Below are 21,419 nucleotides of genomic sequence, written 5' to 3' on the forward strand. Positions count from 1 at the left end.
TGACTGACCTCTGACCTTTAACAGTAACTCAGTGAAACATCTGTGCTGTGGCTGTCAGAGAGCCGTCATCTATCAGGGAAGCTGATCTTAGATCAGATTAGAAACACTTAAACTTGAAACATTAATCCAGTTTTTCTGTAAATCTCATTTCTCATTTTTATCCAGTAATGACAGAAATAATGAAATTCTCTATTAAAAAAATGAATAAAGTGAGTGTGCTATTCCATCAATAGATTCCATTTTTACTGAATAATTATTTGAACAATTAAATGATCATAAATTGCAGCAAAAAGAGTTTTTCTTAAATAAAAACTGGCCTGAGGTCAGCTCCCCCCAGAGTCTGCTGCTGTCTCAGTCTCTAACACACAGGTCAGTCAGTAAACTCAGTCTGAGCTGTTTCTCCACAGTTTTATCTTCACTTTCTGTCTCCTGCAGTTTGTCCGTCAGACTGCAGCTGAATAATTAGATTTTATAAGTCAAATGTAAAATTGGGATTCAGATTCATCTGATGGAGATTCAAGTTGTGTAAATGATGACAGCAGACATTATAAAATAAATTATATATTTTATAACAAACTTTTATTCTGTCTATGATGATGACAGAGTGGGTCAGGCTGATTAAAGTGACTCATCATGCTCCACACTGACACCTGCGATCCTCCATCCATCGGATTAAAACAGAGGCTCCGCTCTTAATTTACCCATCGCCATGGTGAACCCTGGTGTCAGAGCTCCACTGATGATGGCTTTCTTTCCTTACTCACACATGTGCTAACTCAGGGTGAACATACTCAGAGCTGATTGAACCAACTCTGATCAGCTGTTCTGGAATGTGTGTTGCTGATCTCAGAGTTGATCAACTCAGAGTCTGTGTTTCGACTAAGAGTTTGTTTGAACTTGCTTCCTGGAATAGGCCCCTGTCACCTGACTAAGATATCTCCGGGATGTCTCCTAGGTGAGGCATTTCAGAGTCTCCGTGGCAGAGCTGAGACACATTGAAAATCACATTAAACAGCCACTTCATTAGGTATACCTGATCAACATCTTGATCTACTGGGATTTTTCCCACACAAATATCTTTAGGGTTTTCAGGGAATGGTGCAAAAAAGAGAAACTATCCAATTAGTCACAGTTGATGGCTAACACAGCCTCATTGATGCCGGAGGTCAGAGAAGACTGCTTCAAGCTTACAGGTAGGCAATTGTAACTAAAATAAGTACTCATCATGACCAAGGTATGCAGATAAGCATCTCTGAAAGCATAACACGTTGAACCTTGATGCAGATGGGCTACAGCAGCAGCAGAACGCATCAGAAGCCACTCCTGTCAGATAAGAACAGGAAAATGAGGTCACAATTAAAACCGGCTCATCAAAATGGGACAACAGAAGCTTGGAAAAACATTGCTTGGTCTGATGAGGCTTCATTTTGCACAGAGTTTAGAGTTTAGATTTGCATCATGGATGTGCAGCTGACACATCTAAAGCAACTGTGTAACGCCATCTGTCATGTCCTGGGCCCTTATGACCCAGCGTTTTTGGTTATGCTTTGTTTTGTATTGTACTTTTCTGAGTTATGAATTACAATTTTAGGTTATCATGGGTTTTTTGTTTAGTCATTTGTGTTAGGTTTCTGTATCCCTGTGGTGTCACGCCTGCATTATGTTTTTGCTTTCCATGTTGTCCTGTTCTGTTGTTGAGTCTATGTATATTTTGTGAGAAGTAATGTTTCGGGCCACAAATTGCCCTTCTTCAGACTTAGCAAGAAACAAAGCAGGACTCATCATATGTGCACACAATACGTCATGTGATGGACACTGCCCACCATGTATTGTGTGCACACATGAGTCCTGCTTTGTTTCTTGCTAAGTCTGAAAGAAGGGCAATTTGTGGCCCGAAACGTTACTTCTTACTATTAGGATTTGTTTGGATTAAAAATGTGGTTTAGGAGCTTTGCCGGTGTGCGGACCCTCTTTTTTTCTCTTTACAAATTTTTTTGTTCCAGCACCCAGCCTTCATTTTGGATGTGCGTGTCCTTGTTTCTTTTATGTATATTTTGTGCTCATGTTTTAGTCCCTTGTCTCATGTCTTGTGTTTAGTTTGTCATCCTGGTGTTTTCCCTATGTGTTTAGGTTTCCTTTCTGGTCATGTTTAGGTCTGTGTGTCAATTCTGCATCTTTGTTCCCTTGTCTCACTTCCCGTCTTATTTTGGTAGCGTCTGGTTTCTTGTGCAGTGTGTTTAATTTTGCTTCCCCTTGTGCCCTCAGTGTCATTGTGTTCAGCTGTGTTCCCATATGTTGCCCATTCCCTCATTATCCATCTGTGTATATATTGTCTGTGTTCTTGTTAGTTCTTTGTCAGGTTGTCGGCTTTGTTTACGCATGTGTGCGTCGCGTCAAGTCACATTTTGTTTGTTTGGTTTTGAGTTAAGTTTATGCTGCTGGCTCATATCCAGCTCATCCTGGTTTCCTTTTATAAATAAAGCTAAGTCCAAGTAAAGCCTTTGCCTTGGGTGTCCTGCTTTAGGGTCCTCCACCTTGCCACCCACAGCAGTACATGACACCATCACGTCAACATGGAGCAGACTTTCTGAGGAATGTTTCCATCACCTTGTGAAATCTATGCTACAAAGAATTGAGGAAGTTCTGAAGGTGAAATGGGGTCCAATCCAGTGAGGTGTCCTTTATAAAGTGGCTGGTAAGTGTATATCTCCTGACTTGCTTGGAAGGTCTTGATGTCTCCATGTGAGACCTGAATGTCATGACTAAAGGGAGGTTTGAGAGAGATTTGGGTGTCTCTGCTTAAGCCGTGTTTCCATACGGGACGACTCGGCACGGGTCGCCTTGACTCACCACGGTTTGACGGTGTTTCCATTAGTAACTGGTACAAGTTTGCAGGTACATTTTCGTACCCACTCACCCGAGGTTCTGAGCGATAGGAGGCGATACAAAAATGTGACGTGGAGGACAGCATGCCACTGATTGGCCAGGGAGTGTCATCACTATCGGAGGCATGAGAGTGACTCCTTCACCAGAAGCAAGCCTGACATTTTCAAAACCCGACAGCAAGAACCTGGAGGCACAAAGCACAGGTTGAATGCCCAGACTGACAGTTTGCAGCAGTAGTTTTGCAACATGGGAGCCATCTGAAACGCGCACACAGCATACATATTATAACCCTATACTGCCGGGCGATCCCTGCTGAAGCACCATTACCTGCCCCTACTAGCTGAACAGCTGGTTAGCACAGAGCCGGCCGGAGGGCTGATCAAAGGAACTTTGAATTACCGTAATAACGTGACCGTTTGTCCTATCGGAAAAATTCAAACGGTTTCTGAAAGCTGAGAAAATGCACTTCACAACCAATATAGGGCATTACTGTGGTGTTATTACGGTAATTGTTGCCGTAAGTCCACGAACGGCGGCTCTTTTGAAGTACACTGAGCCGATTATGTTTGGGGGTATAGGGTTATACTTAACAATGATAACCTTCATCCATTAAAACATTGTATGGGGGACTTATGCATGATCATGATATTAAACTGGCATTAGCTGTTAGCTCACCTCTATCTCATCTATTGTTGTGTTGTGTTTTGAGCCGTACACGAGTCACGTCATGAGACTACTGCCCGCGCTGCTATATCGACTCCACCCACACTGTGGTTGTCCTCAATTGCAATGGAAACACAACACGACCATGCCGAGTTGCGTTGACCGAGTCGACCCGTGCCGAGTTGTCCCGTATGGAAACGCGGCTTTAGACTGCTGTGCCCATGACCCAACCCCAGATGAGGTGGCAGGGAAATGGATGGATGGAGTTTGCTAATGTCTTAATTTTGATCATTGTTTCATTAAAATTCAACTTGGATCCTTTTTATTATTGTTAATAATTGATGAAAATTTGTGGGGTGTTGGGTCTGAACTTTATCCAGAAATTGGTTGTGCCAGAAAAAGTTGAGAACTACTGACTTAGTGGTTTGGCAAAGGTAGAATCTTTTTCAGTCCTGGATACTAATACCACTCACCCAACAGGCACCAGGCAGCTGTATCTCTGACTCAGTGTTCCTAGCCTCCCTCAGAACAGTCAAAATTTTGTAAAATTTTGTTGGTGGTGGTACCAGGGTGTCTGACAGACACTGCCAGCGCACCCTCACTATATTTTCAGATACCCTGGGCTTGTCCAGCATCCTCCCACTCCATTCCCTGAACCGCAATCCAATCCACATAGCACTGGCAAGACCCCATGGGCTAAGCCTCAGCAACCAGGCTGTCCCCCAGAGGTCTGGCTCCAGTTGGACAGGGTAAACCTATCCCTTGAGCTCCTCTTCACAAGAGTGTTCTGAATTGCTCTTAGTCTGTATCAGTATCCTTGGGCAAGGTGTTGAATCCCAAGTTGTTCTCAGATGCATTAATAGGAGTGTGATTGTTGGCTAGAAAGCACTTAGGTGTAGAAAAAAATTGCTTGTATGAATGGGTGACTGAGGTATGTTGTATAAAGCATGTAGAAAAGTGAAGTATAAGAACCAGACCATTTACCAGATTCACAGAAGGGTTACTTATGTCTGTGATGTAAATCCTCAAACCCTGTGTAACTACATTTTTCTTTGATCAATTTGATTTTGGGACCATGTTTCAATCAGTAACAAAATCCCATCATATTGCATGACTTTTCTGCTCCATCTCATTGGATGATAAACTTTCTCTTTTTGACTTTTACAATAATTAATTTATTAAAACGTGCTTCTTATTTTGTCTTAGCCAACTGTGTGGTGAATTTTAAAATGTAGGCAATGACCTGTTCAAACTGTTTTACAGTGAGGACTGTTAATACCTTTTTCCTTTTAGCACAGCTAATATCACTTGTAATAAAAATTAACTTCTCCATAAAGTTGTTCTGAAATCATTTAGATGTGTTAGATATTATGTTGTTTACCATTTGTTTAGTAGTAGATTCTAAAATGGTGGTGCAGGTGGTGGGCCTACCGCCTGTAGGCCCACCACCTGCAGGAAGCGTCATAGGGGTTGGGTGCAGTGTGTGTCAGGCGGTGGCCAAGGGCTGAGACCCTGGCGGACCCATCCCCGGCTATCGAGACTGGCTATTGGGACATGGAATGTCACCTCTCTGGTGGGGAAGGAGCCTGAGCTAGTGCGTGAGGTTGAGAGATACCAGCTAGATATAGTTGGGCTCACCTCACCGCATGGCCTGGGCTCTGGAACCAGTCTCCTGGAGAGGGGCTGGACTTTGTTTCAGTCTGGAATTGCCCTCGGTGAGAGGCGATGAGCTGGGGCGGGTATCTTCGTATCCCCCTGGCTTGCGGCCTGCACGTCGGAGTTTGCACCGGTGGATGACTGTTGTTTGCACTTATGCACTGAATGACAGTTCAGAATAACCCCCCTTTTGGAGTCACTGGGTGGGGTGCTTGAGAGTGCTCAATCCGGTGACTCCATCGTCTTGCTGGGAGACTTCAATGCTCACGTGGGCAATGACAGTGAGACCTGGAGGGGTGTGACTGGGAGGAACGGCCTGCCTGATCTGAACCCGAATGGTGTCTTGTTATTGGACTTAAAGTACATTATTGTACATTATCATTATTGTCCATAATGAATACCATGTTCAAACATAAGGATGTCCATAAGTACACATGGCACCAGGACACCCTAGGTCGCAGGTCGATGATAGTTTTTGTAATCATCATCAGCTCTGCAGCCGTATGTTCTGGACACTCTGAAGAGAGGAGCTGAGCTGTCAACTGATAAGTTGGTGAGTTGGATCAGGTGGTGGGGGAAGATGCTGGACAGACCCATCCATCCGCTTCCGCTCATTCTATTCAGGGTCGCAGGGGGGCTGGAGCCTATCCCAGCTGTCGAGAGGCAGGGTATACCCTGAACAGGTCGCCAGCCTGTCACAGGGCCAACACAGAGAGACAAACAACCTTTCACACTCACATTCATGCTCTCATTCACACCTATGGGCAGTTTAGTGTAGCCAATTAACCTAACCCCAGTAAGTACATGTCTTTGGAATGTGGGAGGAAACCGGAGTACCCAGAGGAAACCCACGCAAGCACGGGGAGAACATGCAAACTCCACACAGAGAGAGGGAAAGGCCTGGGCAAAGGTGGAATCGAACCCAGACCTTCCAGATGGTATCCTAACTGTGAGGCAGCAGTACTAACCACTGCGCCACCGTGCTGGACAGACCCAGAGTACCTAAACATGTTGTGAGGGTTCACTGGGAACACCTGGCGGAAGCCCCAGTCCACGATATCTTCAACTCCCACCATGTTCTGCACCTCCATTGTTGAGGCAGCTGCTCAGAGCTGTGGTTGCAAGGTGGTTGGTGCCTGTCGTGGTGGTAAACCCTGAACCAGATGGTGGTCCCTGGAGGTGAAGGGAGCCACCAAGCTGAAGAAGGAGTCTTATCCATCTTGGTTAGCCTGTGGGACTCCAGAGGCAGCTGACAGGTATCGGCAGGCCAAGTGGAATGCGGCTCGGGCAGTGGCTGAAGCAAAATCTTGGGTGTGGGAGGAGTTCGGTGAGGCTATGGAAAAAGACTTTTGGACAGCATCGAAGCGATTCTGGCAAACCGTCAGGTGACTCAGGAGGGGAAATCAGTGTTCCACTCACACGGTTCATAGTGCGGGTGGGGTGCTGCTGACTTCAACTGAGGATATAGTCGGGCGGTGGAAGGAATACTTCGAAGACTTCCTAAATCCCACTGACGCCTTCTTAGTGGAAGCAGAATCTGGGGACGAGGGAGATGACTCACCCATCACTGTGGGTGAGGTCAATGAAGTGGTTAAACAACTTCTTGGTGGCAGGGCCCCTGGGGTGGACGAGATTCGCCCTGAGTTCCTTAAGGCTCTGGATGTTGTAGGGCTGTCTTGTTTGACACACCTCTGCAACACTACATGGAGATCTGGGGTGGTGCCACCGGATTGGCAGACTGGGGTGGTGGTCCCCATCTTTAAGAAGGGAGACCGGAGAGTGTGCTCCAACTTTTGGGGGATCACACACCTCAGCCTCCCCGGTAAGGTCTATGCCAGGGTGCTGGAAAGGAGGGTCCGCCCGTTAGTTGAACCTCAGATCCAAGAGAAACAATGCGGTTTTCGTCCTGGTCGTGGAACGCTGGACCAGCTCTTTATCCTCTCGAGGATATTCGAGTGTGTGTGGGAGTTTGCCCAACCAGTCTACATGTGCTTTGTGGACTTGGAGAAGGCATTTGACCGTGTCCCTCAGAGTATGCTGTGGGAGGTCCTGCAGGAGTATGGGGTCTTTGACCCGTTGTTGCGGGCCATTCAGTCCCTGTACAACCGCAGTGAGAGCTTGGTCCGTATAGCCGGCAATAAGTTGGACTTCGCCAGGGCTGCCCTTTGTCACCAATTCTGTTCATAAATTTTATGGATAGAATTTCTAGGCATAGCCAGGTGGTGGAAGGCTTCTTCCTTGGTGGCCTCAGAATCTCATCTCTGCTCTTTGCAGATGATGTGGTCCTGTTGGCTTCATCAGGTGGTGTGGCCTCCAGCTTGCAGTGGAACGGTTCGCAGCCGAGTGCGAAGCGGCTGGCATGAGAATTAGCACCTCTAAGTCTGAGGCCATGGTCCTCGGCCAGAAAAGGGTGGAGTGCCCTCTCCGGCTCAGGGACGAGTTCCTGCCCCAGGTGGAGGAGTTCAAGTATCTTGGGGTTATGTTCACGAGTGACGTGAAACTGACTAGTGAAAGGAGTGGGAGATCGACAGATGGATCGAGGCTGCTTCTGCAGTGATGTGGATGCTGCACCGGTCTGTCGTGGTGAAGAGGGAGCTTAGTGTAAAAGCGAAGCTGTTGATTTACTGGTCAAGCTGCATTCCTACCCTCACCTATGGTCACGAGCTTTGGGTAGTGACTGAAAGAATAAGATTGCAAATACAAGTGGCAGAAATGAGTTTCCTTCGTAGGGTGGCTGGCCTCTCTCTTATGGCTAGGGTGAGGAATGCGGCCATCGGGAGGGGCTCAGAGTAGAGCCGCTTCTCCTCCACATTGAGAGTAGCCAGTTAAGGTGGCTCGGGCATCTGATTCAGATGCCTCCTGGGCGCCTCTTGGGTGAGGTGTTCTGGGCATGTCCCACCGGGAGGAGGCCCCGTGGCAGACCCAGGACAAGCTGGGGAGATTATATCTCTCTGCTGGCCTGGGAATGCCTTGGGGTCCCTCCGGATGAGCTGGTGGAGGTGGCTGGGGAGAGGGAAGCCTGGGCTTCTCTGCTTAGACTGCTGCCCCCATGACCTGGTCCTGGATAAGCGGAAGAGAATGGATGGATAGATTCTAAAATGTATTTCTACTTTAATGTGTAATTAAATAATCAAAATCATTATACAATTCCTAAACCTACAGACTTTCATGAGATTTTATGATTTAAAGATTTTTTTTTTTCAGTTGCAAATGTGACTCCATCACATTTTGTCTCTTTAAGGCGTTTGAGGTTCCAACTTATGTGACTCAACCTGCTTCCTGTGATTATTAAAAACCCAGCTTAGCAAAGACTGTTGTTCAAATATGTCAGTCATGAAAATGACCTTCTCATCTGTTCCAACACCACACAATGTGGTAAAGGCATTTTTTTCAGCAACAACAGCTTTATTGATGGTATTGAGTGACAGCAAAGCAGGAGAAAAGGTTGGGACATGAACCTGCACCATCTACTTTTTGCCTCACGGCATACATGGTCGCCTGCTCTACCACTGAGCCACCCCGGCACCCCGGTAAAGGCATTTTTAAACATGTGTCTCTCCTTCCTCCCTGTTCCCATCCAGCTTAATAATCTCTTCCAGGTCCATCTCCATCTTCTCTTCTTCTTCTGGCCTCTATAGTAGGATACAGCGACTACTGGATTTGGTGTGTGGACGCTCCAGTACCACCTGGATGGCCTCTTCAAAGACTTTCTGAACTCCTTCCTGTGAACAAGACAGAAAAAGACATTAAGTTTAAGAAGAAAGAAAAATTTAAAAGGAAACACCATAAATAAAAATATTATCTTTAGACTGAGGTGGAGAAACTGCTAGAGTAAAATAGCCTTCCAGATGGTTCTTTACTGCAGACTTGTATTTATACCATTCTGCCACAGGTCTCTGCATGCCTTACCTTTACCTGAGAAAAAAAACTGTATCGGAAGTTTTGGCTTAAATATTTATTCTCACATTGGTGTGCAATGTTAATTACTCAAAAGTGTGAGTTAATTCTTCTTCAAATATTGTAGTATTAAGTGATCATTTGCTGTGGTCTGTGTTAAACCAGCAACCAGCCACATGCTAGTCTCTATAAGCACATATCTTTATGTAAATATGCAAAATCTGAAGGGAAGGGTAAGTAGGTATTTAAGAAGCTTTCTGGTCTCTAATTTATGGTCAGTTTGAATTGGCTAATTACTTTCAATTCTACATAGCATGGAGAGGAAAAAAAGGATTAAATTTAGACACTAAAGAAAGAAAGTATCTTCTGAGTTTTAAAAGTAAAATAGAGCTGGCTGTGGCTCAGGAGGTAGAACAGGTCACCTAGTAACCAGAAGGTTGGTGGTTCAATTCCTGGCTGCTCCAGCCTGCATACCAAAGTAAAACTGACAAGATGCTGAACCCCAAATTGCCCTCTGATGCAACCATCAGAGTGTGAATGTTAGATAGAAAGTACTTTGAAATAGAAAACTGTGTGTGAATAGGTAAATGCAAATATGTTATATAAATTGCAGCGCCTCCAGAAGGGGGCAGCATGGCCACAGTTCACCTATCTCCCCATGTTTGTTCTGTTTGTCTTCTTGGATGGGTGTTCTGTTAACTGTAATTTCCCCATTGTGGGATCAATAAAGTATCGTCACATCACATCAAAGTGTTAAGAGTGCTCAGCTGGAGTAGAAAAGTGCTATATAAGAAAGAGTTGCTTTACCAAATGCAGGAAGCACCTTAAACCTGTGATCTTTTTCAGAGCCAGCAGGGGGAGACTCCTCTAGATGCAAAATAAATTCCAGTTGGTTCTCATTCTGTGACATAGTAAATGCTGACCTTATGCCTTCATGGATTCAAGCACTAGTTTCATGATGTGTACCAAAATATAAATTTTAGACAACATTCTGACGGGGGTTGGGGACAGAAGAAGAAGAAGAAGAAGAAGAAGAAACAGCCTTTATTGTCCCACAGAGGGGAAATTTGGGTGTAACAGCAGCCGCAGTTATTATAAATATAAGTAAAAATATAATAATTCACACTAAGAAAAGAATATAAATATATATAAAATCAACAAACAATATTAACCTTAATACTACTAATAATAACACTATATACAATGTACATGATGTGCCTGTGTGTTGAACCTTAACAGGCCGGACTATTTACAGTATATTATATATTATCCTACATTGTGTAGGTTATTGTGGTTTTTGTTGGGAGCAGTGATGATTATAAAGTCTTACAGCTGCTGGGAGGAAGGATCTACGGTAACGCTCCTTTGTGCATTTAGGATGCAGCAGTCTGTCACTGAAGGAGCTCTCCAGCTCAGCAACAGTTTCATGCATGGGATGGGAGACCTTGTCCATCAGTGATGTTATTTTGGTCAGAGTCCTTCTGTCTCCCACCACCTGCACTGAGTCGAGAGGACATCCTAGGACAGAGCTGGCTTTCCTGATGAGCTTGTCTATCTTCTTCCTCTCAGCTGTAGATAAGCTGCTGCTCCAACATACTGCTGCATAGAAGATGGCTGATGCCACCACAGAGTCATAGAAGGTCTTCAGGAGTGTCCCCTGCACTCCAAAAGACCTCAGCCTTCTCAGCAGGTAGAGTCTGCTCTGACCCTTCCTGTAGAGCGCATCAGTGTTATGAGTCCAGTCCAGTTTATTGTTTAGGTGAACACCCAGGTACTTATAAGAGTCCACTATCTCAATGTCCACTCCCTGGATGTTCACCGGTGTCCGTGTGGTGGGTCTGCGCCTGCGGAAATCCACCACCAGCTCCTTGGTTTTAGCGGCGTTGATCAGGAGGTGGTTCCGCTGGCACCAGTCCACAGAGTCCTGAGTCCACTGTCTGTACTCTGAGTCATCCTCACCTGTGATGAGGCCAACTATGGCAGAGTCGTCAGAGAACTTCTGCAGATGGCAGCGTGGGGAGTTGATGGAGAAGTCTGCAGTGTAGAGGGTGAAGAGGAACGGTGCCAGCACAGTTCCCTGTGATTCTGACAGTGATTCTGAATGAACCATGCTCTGCACCTCCATTGCTAAGGCTGTCTGGAGTTGTGGCTATAAGGTGGTTGGTGTCTTATACTGTAAATAGTCCGGCCTGTTAAGGTTCAACACACAGGCACATCATGTACATTGTATATAGTGTTATTATTAGTAGTATTAAGGTTAATATTGTTTGTTGATTTTATATATATTCTTTTCTTAATAGTGTGAATTATTATATCTTTATTTATATTTATAATAACTGCGGCTGCTGTTACACCCAAATTTCCCCTCTGTGGGACAATAAAGGCTGTTTCTTCTTCTTCTTCTTCTTTGTCCAGTAATCCCTGAACCAGAGTGTGGACACCAAAGGTAAAGGGATCCATCAAATTGAAGACGGAGGGCTGTTGAGCTTGGTTACCTTGTGGAACTCTGGAGGCAGGTAGCAGGTACTCCAAGACCAAACCTTGGGCAGTTCTGGCAGTAGCTGAGTTTGGTGAGGCCATGAAACAAACTTTTGGTGAGCCTCAAAATGATTCTGGCAAAAAGGCAGGTGACTCAGGAGGGGGAAGGCGAGCTCTACTCACACCATATGAAGTGGGGATGGAGCTCTGCTGACCTTCCAAGTCTTTCTTCAAAACCAACGGTATGGCTTCCTGTAGAAGAATCTGGGGACAAAGGGCATGCCTTGCCTATCACTGGCATGAGGTAGTTAAACAACTCTTTGGTGGAGTGGGTGAAGTTTGGCCCCAAGTCTCTTAAGGCTCTGAGTGTTGTGCTGGGTTGATGCTCGTGTGCAACATTGCATGGAAATTGGATAGTACCTTGGGTTCCCCTTTTTAACAAAGGGCACCAGAGGGTGTGCTCTAAATTTAGGTCGATCATGCTCTTCAGCCTCCCAGAGAAGCTGGAAAGGAAAGGAAAATAAATGGATGAAATGGTGCTTATTTTGAAATTATAGACATTATTGGATTCAGAAAGAGGATTATCCAGGGTATCACAAGTCAGTCATCTTGCTTATCACGTTTGGTTTTCAAACACCAGGATGGTGACACTGTAGCAATGTGTAATGTCGGAGTGGTTGCATATTTTATACTGTCTATTATTTGCCACAATGCATTAAATAAACATCAGCTCTTGTCCCATGACAATTTGGGTCTTTATTCACCTTTTAAAAATGTATATGCATTCATAAAACCAGAGTTGGTACATGTAAATCTTGCTTAGGCAACCCTGGAAAATGAGACATATCCAGATATTTATCATCGTAGTAGTTAAATGTTGCTACACTAGCTTTCAACACATGGCTTTTGATGGCTTTTAATTCAGAGAATTGTGTTCCTGTGACTTCAGTAATGAAGACTTTCACATTTCTTTTATTTTTTATGGCTCAAGGCTTGTTTCTTAGAAGAAGGCTACAGCAACAGACCACTTCTCTCTCTCTCTACCTGTGTCAGAGCTGAACACTCCATGTATTTGACGGCATTCAGCTCAACAGCCAGTTTCTCTCCACTCTCAAAGCTTATGGCTTGTTGTTTGTTCTTGGCCAGCTTCTCCAAGGTGTTGCTGTCATATCTCAGATCCACCTGAGTACCAACCAGCAGGAATGGCGCCCCCGGGCAGTGGAATGAAATCTCTGGCACCCACTGTGAAGAGATAAGGTCAGCATTACAGCCTTAACTAGGCCTACTGTAATTTTGCATGTGTGTTGTGCTCTCTCCAGCCTCAGGTGCCACTATTCTGTGCACGAGTATTTAAGGATGGGGAGAGGAGAGCTCCAGTGCCAGAGAGCCTTTGCTTTGCAGCTTGAGAGCTGTGTTTGTGTAGCTGTTCGTGTCTATTCTGTGGAGAGTGTTCAAATCATTTAACCTTTTTGACTTGCTCTTTTGTTTTTGTTTAGTAACTTCTAGGTTTTCTTGTGCTTTTCTTAGTGGCTTGTCAAGAAACAATGCACATATGTCAAGATTTTTATTAAAAAATCCTTCAGTTTTCACCTATTTTTGGGGCTGAATTGGCTTTTTTTTTTTTTTTTTTTTTTAGATTGCCTTATCAACCTCGAACCCCCTAAAACAAACAAAGAAACAAACAGGCATGTTTTCTCTTTTTCAAGGTATGCAGGTTTGTATATACAACACATCAATCCTGCCACTTCCAAGACTAGTTTCCTTGGAACAAATGTGTCACTGAGGCTATGCCATGAGCAGTTGCACTATGGGTACTGGTTGAACTACCTTGGCTGTGAAAAGTTTCCACAAACTGTCTTTTGCTTTGGGTGTTGCTGCTGACAACTCTTAAGCTTTCTAGTAGCTTCATTAGTTTTGTTCTACTGTCAGTCAACCCTACAAACAGCAGGTAAGACACCTATCAAAACTGTGTGAAATGCACTGAGACTTTGCTTAGCCATGGTCACAGGAGGTGGGTCTTATGAGCCACACTTCAGAGCAGTGTTTTGAAACATCTGTGCTTTGGAAGCTCAACACGGCATTGGAACGTCCATATTGAGTGTCCCATCCCTACTTTTATGCAAATTTGTCTTTTTTTTACTTTCAAAGTAATCCTGAGAGGGGATAAAGTCTCTGTTGGGGCCTCTAGGGTTCCTTCTACTGATGCTTTTGCCTTTCAAGTCAAGGTGACTCAGCAGCAGCCTCTTAGCTCTCCTCTGGTTGGACATAGTGGGGTAGGGGAGGAAGACCAATTGAATTGTTTCTCTGCTGAATCTTCTTCAAGTATTAAGATGGATGCTAAGCTGAAGGTTTGACTTACACACCTTCAGTTTGAGAAAGAGGAATGAGAGAGGAAGTCTCAGCCCAGCAGGGAGCTGGAACTAAAGAAAATAGAGGTTGAAACATCTGAGTCAGTAAAAACATTTGCTTATTTCCAGTTTTTTGTGATGTTGATGTCAAGACTTACGTCACAGTGTTTGGACGGATATATAGCAACTGGATTACACTGGCAATAGGATGTTTGAGTTCTTATGGTGCAGTGTAAGCTAACTAACTCTAACCCTAAGTTAACTGGAAAGGCTGAAGCAGTGGCGCAAAAAGGGGGTATGCACTATATGCAATGCATAGGGGCGCCACACACGAGGGGGGCGCCAAAACGATGTGGGAAAATATTTCTCTTGTTGCATTTTCTGTATTTAACAGCTGTGCATATGACATGATCAATAACAGAGGCGTGCTGATTAGGCGCCCCTGCGCTCCTTCACCTCCCCTCCTCCTGTCCCATTTAAAGACAGTCGGTAAGTTATGTCATAGAAGTCTTGTATTTTATAAGTCCATGAATAAGTGATCTGCACACATGAACACAGTAAATGTTGAGAGGATGTGGATGGTGCGTTTTGTGCGTGTGTGTAGTGTTCTAGCTAGCGGTTGATCGCAAGGCGCCGCGCCGGGCTGAGACGCTTCACTTTCGGAGCTCTGCTGTCACTGCATTTAGCAAACAGGAGCCCCACGGACTCAGCACCGGATAGATCGCTGCCTTTATCGCTGCTTGCGCCTCTATTATTTCACTGCAATTTACAATCTACGACAGCGCAGGGAAAGTTCACAGTGTGCACATTTGATGTCCCTAAGGTCATGTGCGCACTTGATTTCACGGCTGCAGAAATCGAAATGACAACCAGCATGAATGAGGAGAAGTAAGAAGAAAAACGAAGATCAAATGAAAATTTTAGGCATGCTTTAACAGGAGTGGATCATCACTGAGAAGTTTTTTCCACGCCTCCAGTCTGTGTGGTTTTACTGGCTGTGCAGAGAATGTCAGCTGTTATTTTTTCCTTACATCAGCTGTAGCCACCAGAACATCACTATAATCACAATCTGGTGGTAATCACACTATTGTGGTTTGGTTTGTGCGATTGTTTATTCTATTATTCTTCAAAAATCACATCAGGAAAAATGAATATATTTCAAACTGATGAAAAGTTGCAAATTTTTCAGGTTAAAAACTGTAACGTGAATTTCTGCGCTTCACAGTCGATAAAACGCTGCATAAACTGCAGTGTGTCCAGTTTATCAGCAAATAGCAGCTGCAAACATAGCTGTGGAGACTCATAATCACGCGGTCCAGTCCCCAAAGCTGCAGGGACACATTACGATGCTTCATGAGAAAAGCCGACTCTCAGCCACCTTTCATCCGGGAGCCCTGCTGAGGCTTTTCCTTCACTTTTTATGAACTGACAGATTTCCTCAGGCAGCTCATCGCACCTGTGTCAACAAGGCACGTCACCAAATTCAGAAACTATTTACTCCAGAAAAGACTGAAACTGCCGCGATTTAAACCTTTGCCTCTTATAAAGTTCCGCGTCTGTGTTTCGGTGTTAATGACGCGTTCTGTCTTCAGGACTTTGCTGCGCAGCGTTTCCTGCTGTGTGACGCAGTGATGCACTCTCAGCTCACCTGTGCAGGTCTCCTCTTCATCTTTTCCCGTATCTCTCCCACCAATCTGCTCTATTCCCCGTAGCGCAAGTGAGGAAAAGAGACAGATGGTTTACCTCCGATGTCAGCGTTCAGGTCTTTTGCCTTCCCCCTGTTTGGAAAATCCCTGTTTTCCACTTTTTCATTTTTGGGGAGTCAGGCAGCTTAAATGTCACTGTAAAAAGTGCTGACCGATGCTTTACCCGCTGATCACTGATCAATCGGCAATAGAGAAAACGGGTTAGCGCACAGTTCTACAAATTCCACGCACTGCAGCAGCTGCTGCAGTGCGTGGAATTTGTAGTATAAGTGGTGGGAGCACATTTACAGGCGCGGGCAATTAATAATAACTATATGAAATCATCTTGCTGGCTGTATAAAATTAGATCGTGGGCCAGAAGTGGCCCGCAGACCTTGAGTCTGACACATGTGACATAGAGAAAAACTGCAGTACGGAAGTTAAAATGTGCAGATGAATTGTTAGTATGAAAAATTATTTCTTATCCGATTACTTGATTAATTGATGGAATAATCGATACAATACTCGATTCCTAAAATAATCAATAGTATAGCGCCTAAAAATATGTCCGCATACACCTCAGAAAGTATATAGCTGCGCCCCTGGGCTGAAGTTAGATTTTCTCTCTCTGCAAAGAACAGTCTGGACTATGATAAGTTTAAACTCACCATATTGCAAACATACCAACTTGTGCTAGATGTCCATGTACACCTAGTCAGATGTACATGGACACTGAGAAAGGGATTGTTTTTGACCTGTGGCACTCTACATTTAAGGCTTCTGATTTAGCCTTACTGCAAACGCTAATGATGGTGGAAGGCTTTAAGAGCTCTCTGAGAAGAGTCTGAGAATATGGCAGTTTATTTACATGAGCTATTTTGGTGGCATCTGAGTTTACCCTAAATCAAAAAATAAATGCTGTTGAGTGTGACTTCTTCTTTTACAGTGATTCCTTGAAAAATACTGCTAATGCAGCAGTACATAGGCTGCAAGTGGTGATGCTGGTTCAAAACCCAGGGTGGAGAAACAGTGTTTCTTTTGTCACAAAGCTGGCCACATTGTTGCAAGCTGTGAAAGCTAAAACTCAAGTGGCTGTGCACTGGGGAGTCATGGCTGCATAATGACTACAGTGTTGAAGGTTGAACACCTCAGAGTTGCCACTTGTTTGCCATCTTTCTGGTCTTCCTGATGACCAGCAGGGCAATGTGCTGTGTACAGCTCCAACTTGGCACTGTACAACTGTAGATTCTGGTTCAGGTAACCAGTATGCCCATAACCTGGTGAAGAAGTGTGTGAAAAGTGCTTCAGCGAGGCCTCATAGCAGCCCCTGGTGTTCTTGGTATTGTGCTGACTCCTAAAGCTGATGAAAGTTATTTGGGGCACTACCATGACAGCACAACACACAAAAGTGCCTTTGTGAGTTTGTAGATACTAAATTTGGAATTTAAAAGAAGCTGATTGTATTTTTTTGGTCAGTCTTTGAACTGAGGAGAAAAGTACTGGTCATATTTAACTGGTTTGCAAATGATTCTGGAAGTAATTCAATTAAAAGTGAATGATAAGTGGAAGAAAATAAATGGATGGACAAACACAGAAACTAACTAAACAAACCTTTTCTTTGACATTGTCGACAGTTGAGGGTGATACAGTGGAGAAACAGACAAGGAAGACATCAGTCTGGGGGTAGCTGAGGGGTCTCAGCCGGTCATAATCATCATGACCTGCGGGGGGACACACAAAAAGAGTCTGATCAACAATAAACAGTGCAAATAAAAGGCAAAGCCAAGCAGGGCTGAATAAATAGCTCAAAAAATGAGGATGTTCCCATGGACTCCCAGGTTAAAATGTCCAACCTTAGAGCAGAAATAAACATGGCATGTTCCACCAATCCGCTATGCTGTAGTAACACAAGACTTTGTGAATCTTGGCAGTATTGTACATGGCTGTGCGACCCTAACTACAAACTCTTGTATGATTAGATTTTTGTCACCAACTCATTACTAGACAGCTTTAAAAGTAATAAATATAGTTTTCTAGCTTAATTTCAATCATCTTCAGCAATCTGGAGGACGGCAATGAGGACCTGGACAGTTTGCTACATTATATTGAGTTGGGTGTTTTGAGAGAGTCATCATGGGGAAAACAGACAAAACGCCGACTCCCTCCAGCAGCAAAGGAACTCTGTCCACAAAAAGAAGCCGCCCTGAAGATTCTCCCGGGATGGCATCTCCACCTACCAGCAACATTGTGAACATTTTGGGGTCCATAAATAACAACCTGTCAAGCTTGGACGCCTGCTTGGCCCTAGTGGAAATCCTCCACAAAGAATTTCAGGCTTTGCGGGAATCTGTAGAGTTCAGCCAGTAGCAGGTGGAAACACTTGCTACAGAAAATGCCATCCTCAGGGAGTTGGTGAAATCCCTCACTGAGGGAATGACCTGGCTCTCAGAAGAAAATAAAAAAAATCAAAGAAACCATCATCGAGCTCCAGGCCCACAGCATGAGGGATAACCTTGTGTTTTCAAGCATCCTGGAGAAGGCAGAGGAGGACCTGGAAACCACAGTGAAAGAGTTTATCCAAACTCACTTGAAGCTCCCAGAGGACACCATGAACAGCATTGCCTTCAACTGAGCTCACTGTCTGGGGGGAAAGTGACCCGACAGATGCAGACCCAGACCGATCATGGCCAAATTTGAACACTATAAACAAAAAGAGCTGGTAAAGAGTCGCAGCCGGGAGCTGAGAGGAACAGACGAACGATCAGTTTCCAAAGGAGATCTTGGAGCGACGCAAGGTCCTGTTCACGATCTGGAAAAAATTCATGCAAAGAGGCTCCCGGGCTGTCATTGCTGTTGATAAACTTTATGTGAACGGACAGCTTTACCGCGACCAAAACACCACGTGTTAGAATTTGAACAGAAATAAATCAATTATTTGTTTTCACTGATCCCTAATAAACCTTCTGTTGCCTGGTTTAAATCTCTGGACTCATCCATCCATCCATCCATCCATTCGCTTCCGCTTATCCTGGTCAGGGTCGCGGGGGGGCTGGAGCCTATCCCAGCTGTCATAGGGCGAGAGGCAGGGTACACCCTGAACAGGTCGCCAGCCTGTCACAGGGCCAACACAGAGAGACGAACAACCTCTCACACTCACATTCACACCTATGGGCAATTTAGAATAGCCAATTAACCTAACCCCAGTAACATTTCAAAATATTTGTGGAAAAATAAAACCTCAAGAATAAGTTTAAAAACTTTACAAAAGCTAAAATGCAGTGGTGGTCTAGAACTCCCAAACTTTTATCACTATTTCTTAGCCAATAGATTACAGTATATTTCAAGATGGATCAAATCAAGCCCTTTAGACAGCCCATGGCTGGATTTAGAACAAACACTCTGTGGAAAAGTGAAAATCTCTGACTTACCTTTCATTAGCGTCAGTATTAAACATCATAGCAGTTTTAAAAGTCTTAACATAAACACCTCTCTGACAGCCTGGTGGGAATTCTTAAAGATAACAAAGTCTTCACTTATCCCATGTGAACTGACACCCATTTGGAACAATCCAGATATATGTCAGAAAAAAACAGTACTGAACTTCTCAACATGGCAAGAGAAAGGAATAAAGAATTTAGAACATGTTATTCACGATGGGACCTTTATTTCATTTGAAGAACTTATTTCCAAATATGAAATTAGCAATAGCAAATTTCTCGAATACCAGCAGTTGAGGTCTATCATACAGGCAAGGTTTAATTTAAATAATTTAAAATTAGAAACCCCTGTACTGGTAACAGAATTTCTAAATCTTTATACCCCTAAATTATTATCAAAAATATATAAGTTATTATTAAAAATTAATGATTCAATATCCCTCCCAACTACAAAATGGGAGCGAGATCTTTCCATTAACCCAGAGGAAAACTTCTGGACACAGATATGTTTAAACACTTTCAAAATGACTAAAAGTCCGAATTTACAACTTATACAATACAAAACTCTCCATAGAATACATTATACAGGACACAGGATGTTCCAAATGGGCCTCAGAGACACAAATATATGCACCCACTGTTCAGGCAACCATACTGAAAACTATATGCATGCAGTTTGTTCTTGTACACCTGTTCAGAGGTTCTGGCAGAGGATATGTGAGGAATTATCCACATGTTTTAATTGCGATATCCCAACATCACCAAAACTGTGCATTCTAGGTGATTTAAGTGAATTAAACATGGAAACAAATATATCACACATAGTTCTTACTACCTTATGCATCGCTAAGAAAACTATCCTCATGAATTGGAAATCAAAAAATGATTTATGCATTAGATAAGATAAGATAAGATAGTATTTATTTGTCACATGCACAGTTATACACAGTACAATGCACAGTGAAATGTATTTTGTACCTGCAACCTTATATACACACACATATAAATAATAAGAAGAAGAATAAAAATAAAAAAAAGTAATTCACACTATACACTATACTCTATATACTATACACTATACACACTTTTTAAATTATAATATTTACATTGTGCAATAATGGTCCAGTTAGGGCTCAGAGTTGAGCAGACGGATGGCTTGTGGGTAAAAACTCTTCTTCAACCTTTCAGTCTTAGTCCTCTGGCAGCGGTAACGCCGGCCTGATGGGAGCAGGGAGAAGAGAGAGTGTCCGGGGTGGCTGGGCTGTTTTAGGATCTTCATGGCCCTCAGCCTGCACTGCTTGGTGTAAATGTCCTGCAGGTTGGGGAGGGTGGTTCTGATGGTCCGTTCAGCTGAACGAACCACCCTTTTTAGGGCCATGAAGTCCTGCTTGGTGCAGTTTCCCATCCAGGTGGTGATGCTCCCACGCATGATGCTCTCGATGGTGCAGGTGTAAAAGTTCCTGAGCACCTTGAGTGGGAGCTTGAAGTCTCTCAGCCGCCTGAGGAGGTAGAGACGCTGTCTGGCCTTCTTCACAGTGATGTTTATGTGATGAGTCCAGGACAGGTCCTGTGAGATGGTCACTCCCAGGTATTTGAAAGTGTCCACTCTTTCCACCTCAGCACCACTTATGACAAGTGGATGGTAGTCCCTCTGCTGCTTCCTGCTGAAGTCCACGATCAGTTCCTTTGTTTTGCTGACGTTGAGCAGGAGGTGGTTCTCCTGGCACCAGTTCTCCAGGCGGGAGACCTCTCTCCTGTAGGCTGTCTCCTCATTGTGAGAGATTAGTCCCACAACAGCAGTGTCGTCAGCAAACTTGATGATGACGTTGGACTCTGACGTGGCCTCGCAGTCATGAGTGTACAGTGAGTACAGCAGAGGGATGAGCACACAGCCTTGGGGGGATCCAGTGTTGAGGGTGAGGGAGGATGAGGTGAGGTGACCCACTCGTACCACCTGTGGTCTGCTGGTCAGGAAGCTGTGAACCCACCTGCACAGGGATGGGCCCAGGCCCAGGTCCAGCAGCTTAGAGACCAGCCTGGAGGGAACTATGGTGTTGAATGCTGAGCTGTAATCTACAAACAGCACTCTCACATAGTTCCCCTTACCAGTGTCTATGTGTGAAAGGGTCTTGTGGAGGAGGAAGGATATGGCGTCATCTGTGGATCTGTCTGGCCGGTATGCAAACTGTAGTGGGTCGAGGGTGGTGGGCAGTGAGGAGGTGATGAATGTCTTGATGAGTCTCTCAAAACACTTCATCACCACAGAGGTGAGCGCTATGGGCCTGAAGTCATTGGGGCTGCTGGGGTGTGGTTTCTTTGGGACAGGGACTATGATGGACTTTTTAAAGCAGGTGGGAATCACACACAGT

The 21,419-nt window shown here is 44.4% G+C and overlaps 1 protein-coding gene across 1 annotated transcript in view; it reads right to left on the reverse strand.

The window, feature by feature from the left end:
* Positions 1-8,671: 8,671 nt before the first annotated feature.
* Positions 8,672-21,419, reverse strand: part of LOC115787879 (cell division control protein 42 homolog) — a 36,445-nt gene continuing 23,697 nt past the window's right edge. The window contains exons 4-6 of the mRNA XM_030740650.1: positions 17,225-17,334; positions 12,625-12,822; positions 8,672-8,927 (exon numbers count right to left, since the gene is read on the reverse strand). Of these exons, the coding sequence (XP_030596510.1) occupies positions 8,838-8,927; positions 12,625-12,822; positions 17,225-17,334 (398 nt within the window). The 3' untranslated portion in view covers positions 8,672-8,837. The remainder of the gene's footprint in view (positions 8,928-12,624; positions 12,823-17,224; positions 17,335-21,419) is intronic.

Source organism: Archocentrus centrarchus, chromosome 11 (assembly GCF_007364275.1).
Source record: "Archocentrus centrarchus isolate MPI-CPG fArcCen1 chromosome 11, fArcCen1, whole genome shotgun sequence".
Taxonomy (NCBI): Eukaryota; Metazoa; Chordata; class Actinopteri; order Cichliformes; family Cichlidae; genus Archocentrus; species Archocentrus centrarchus.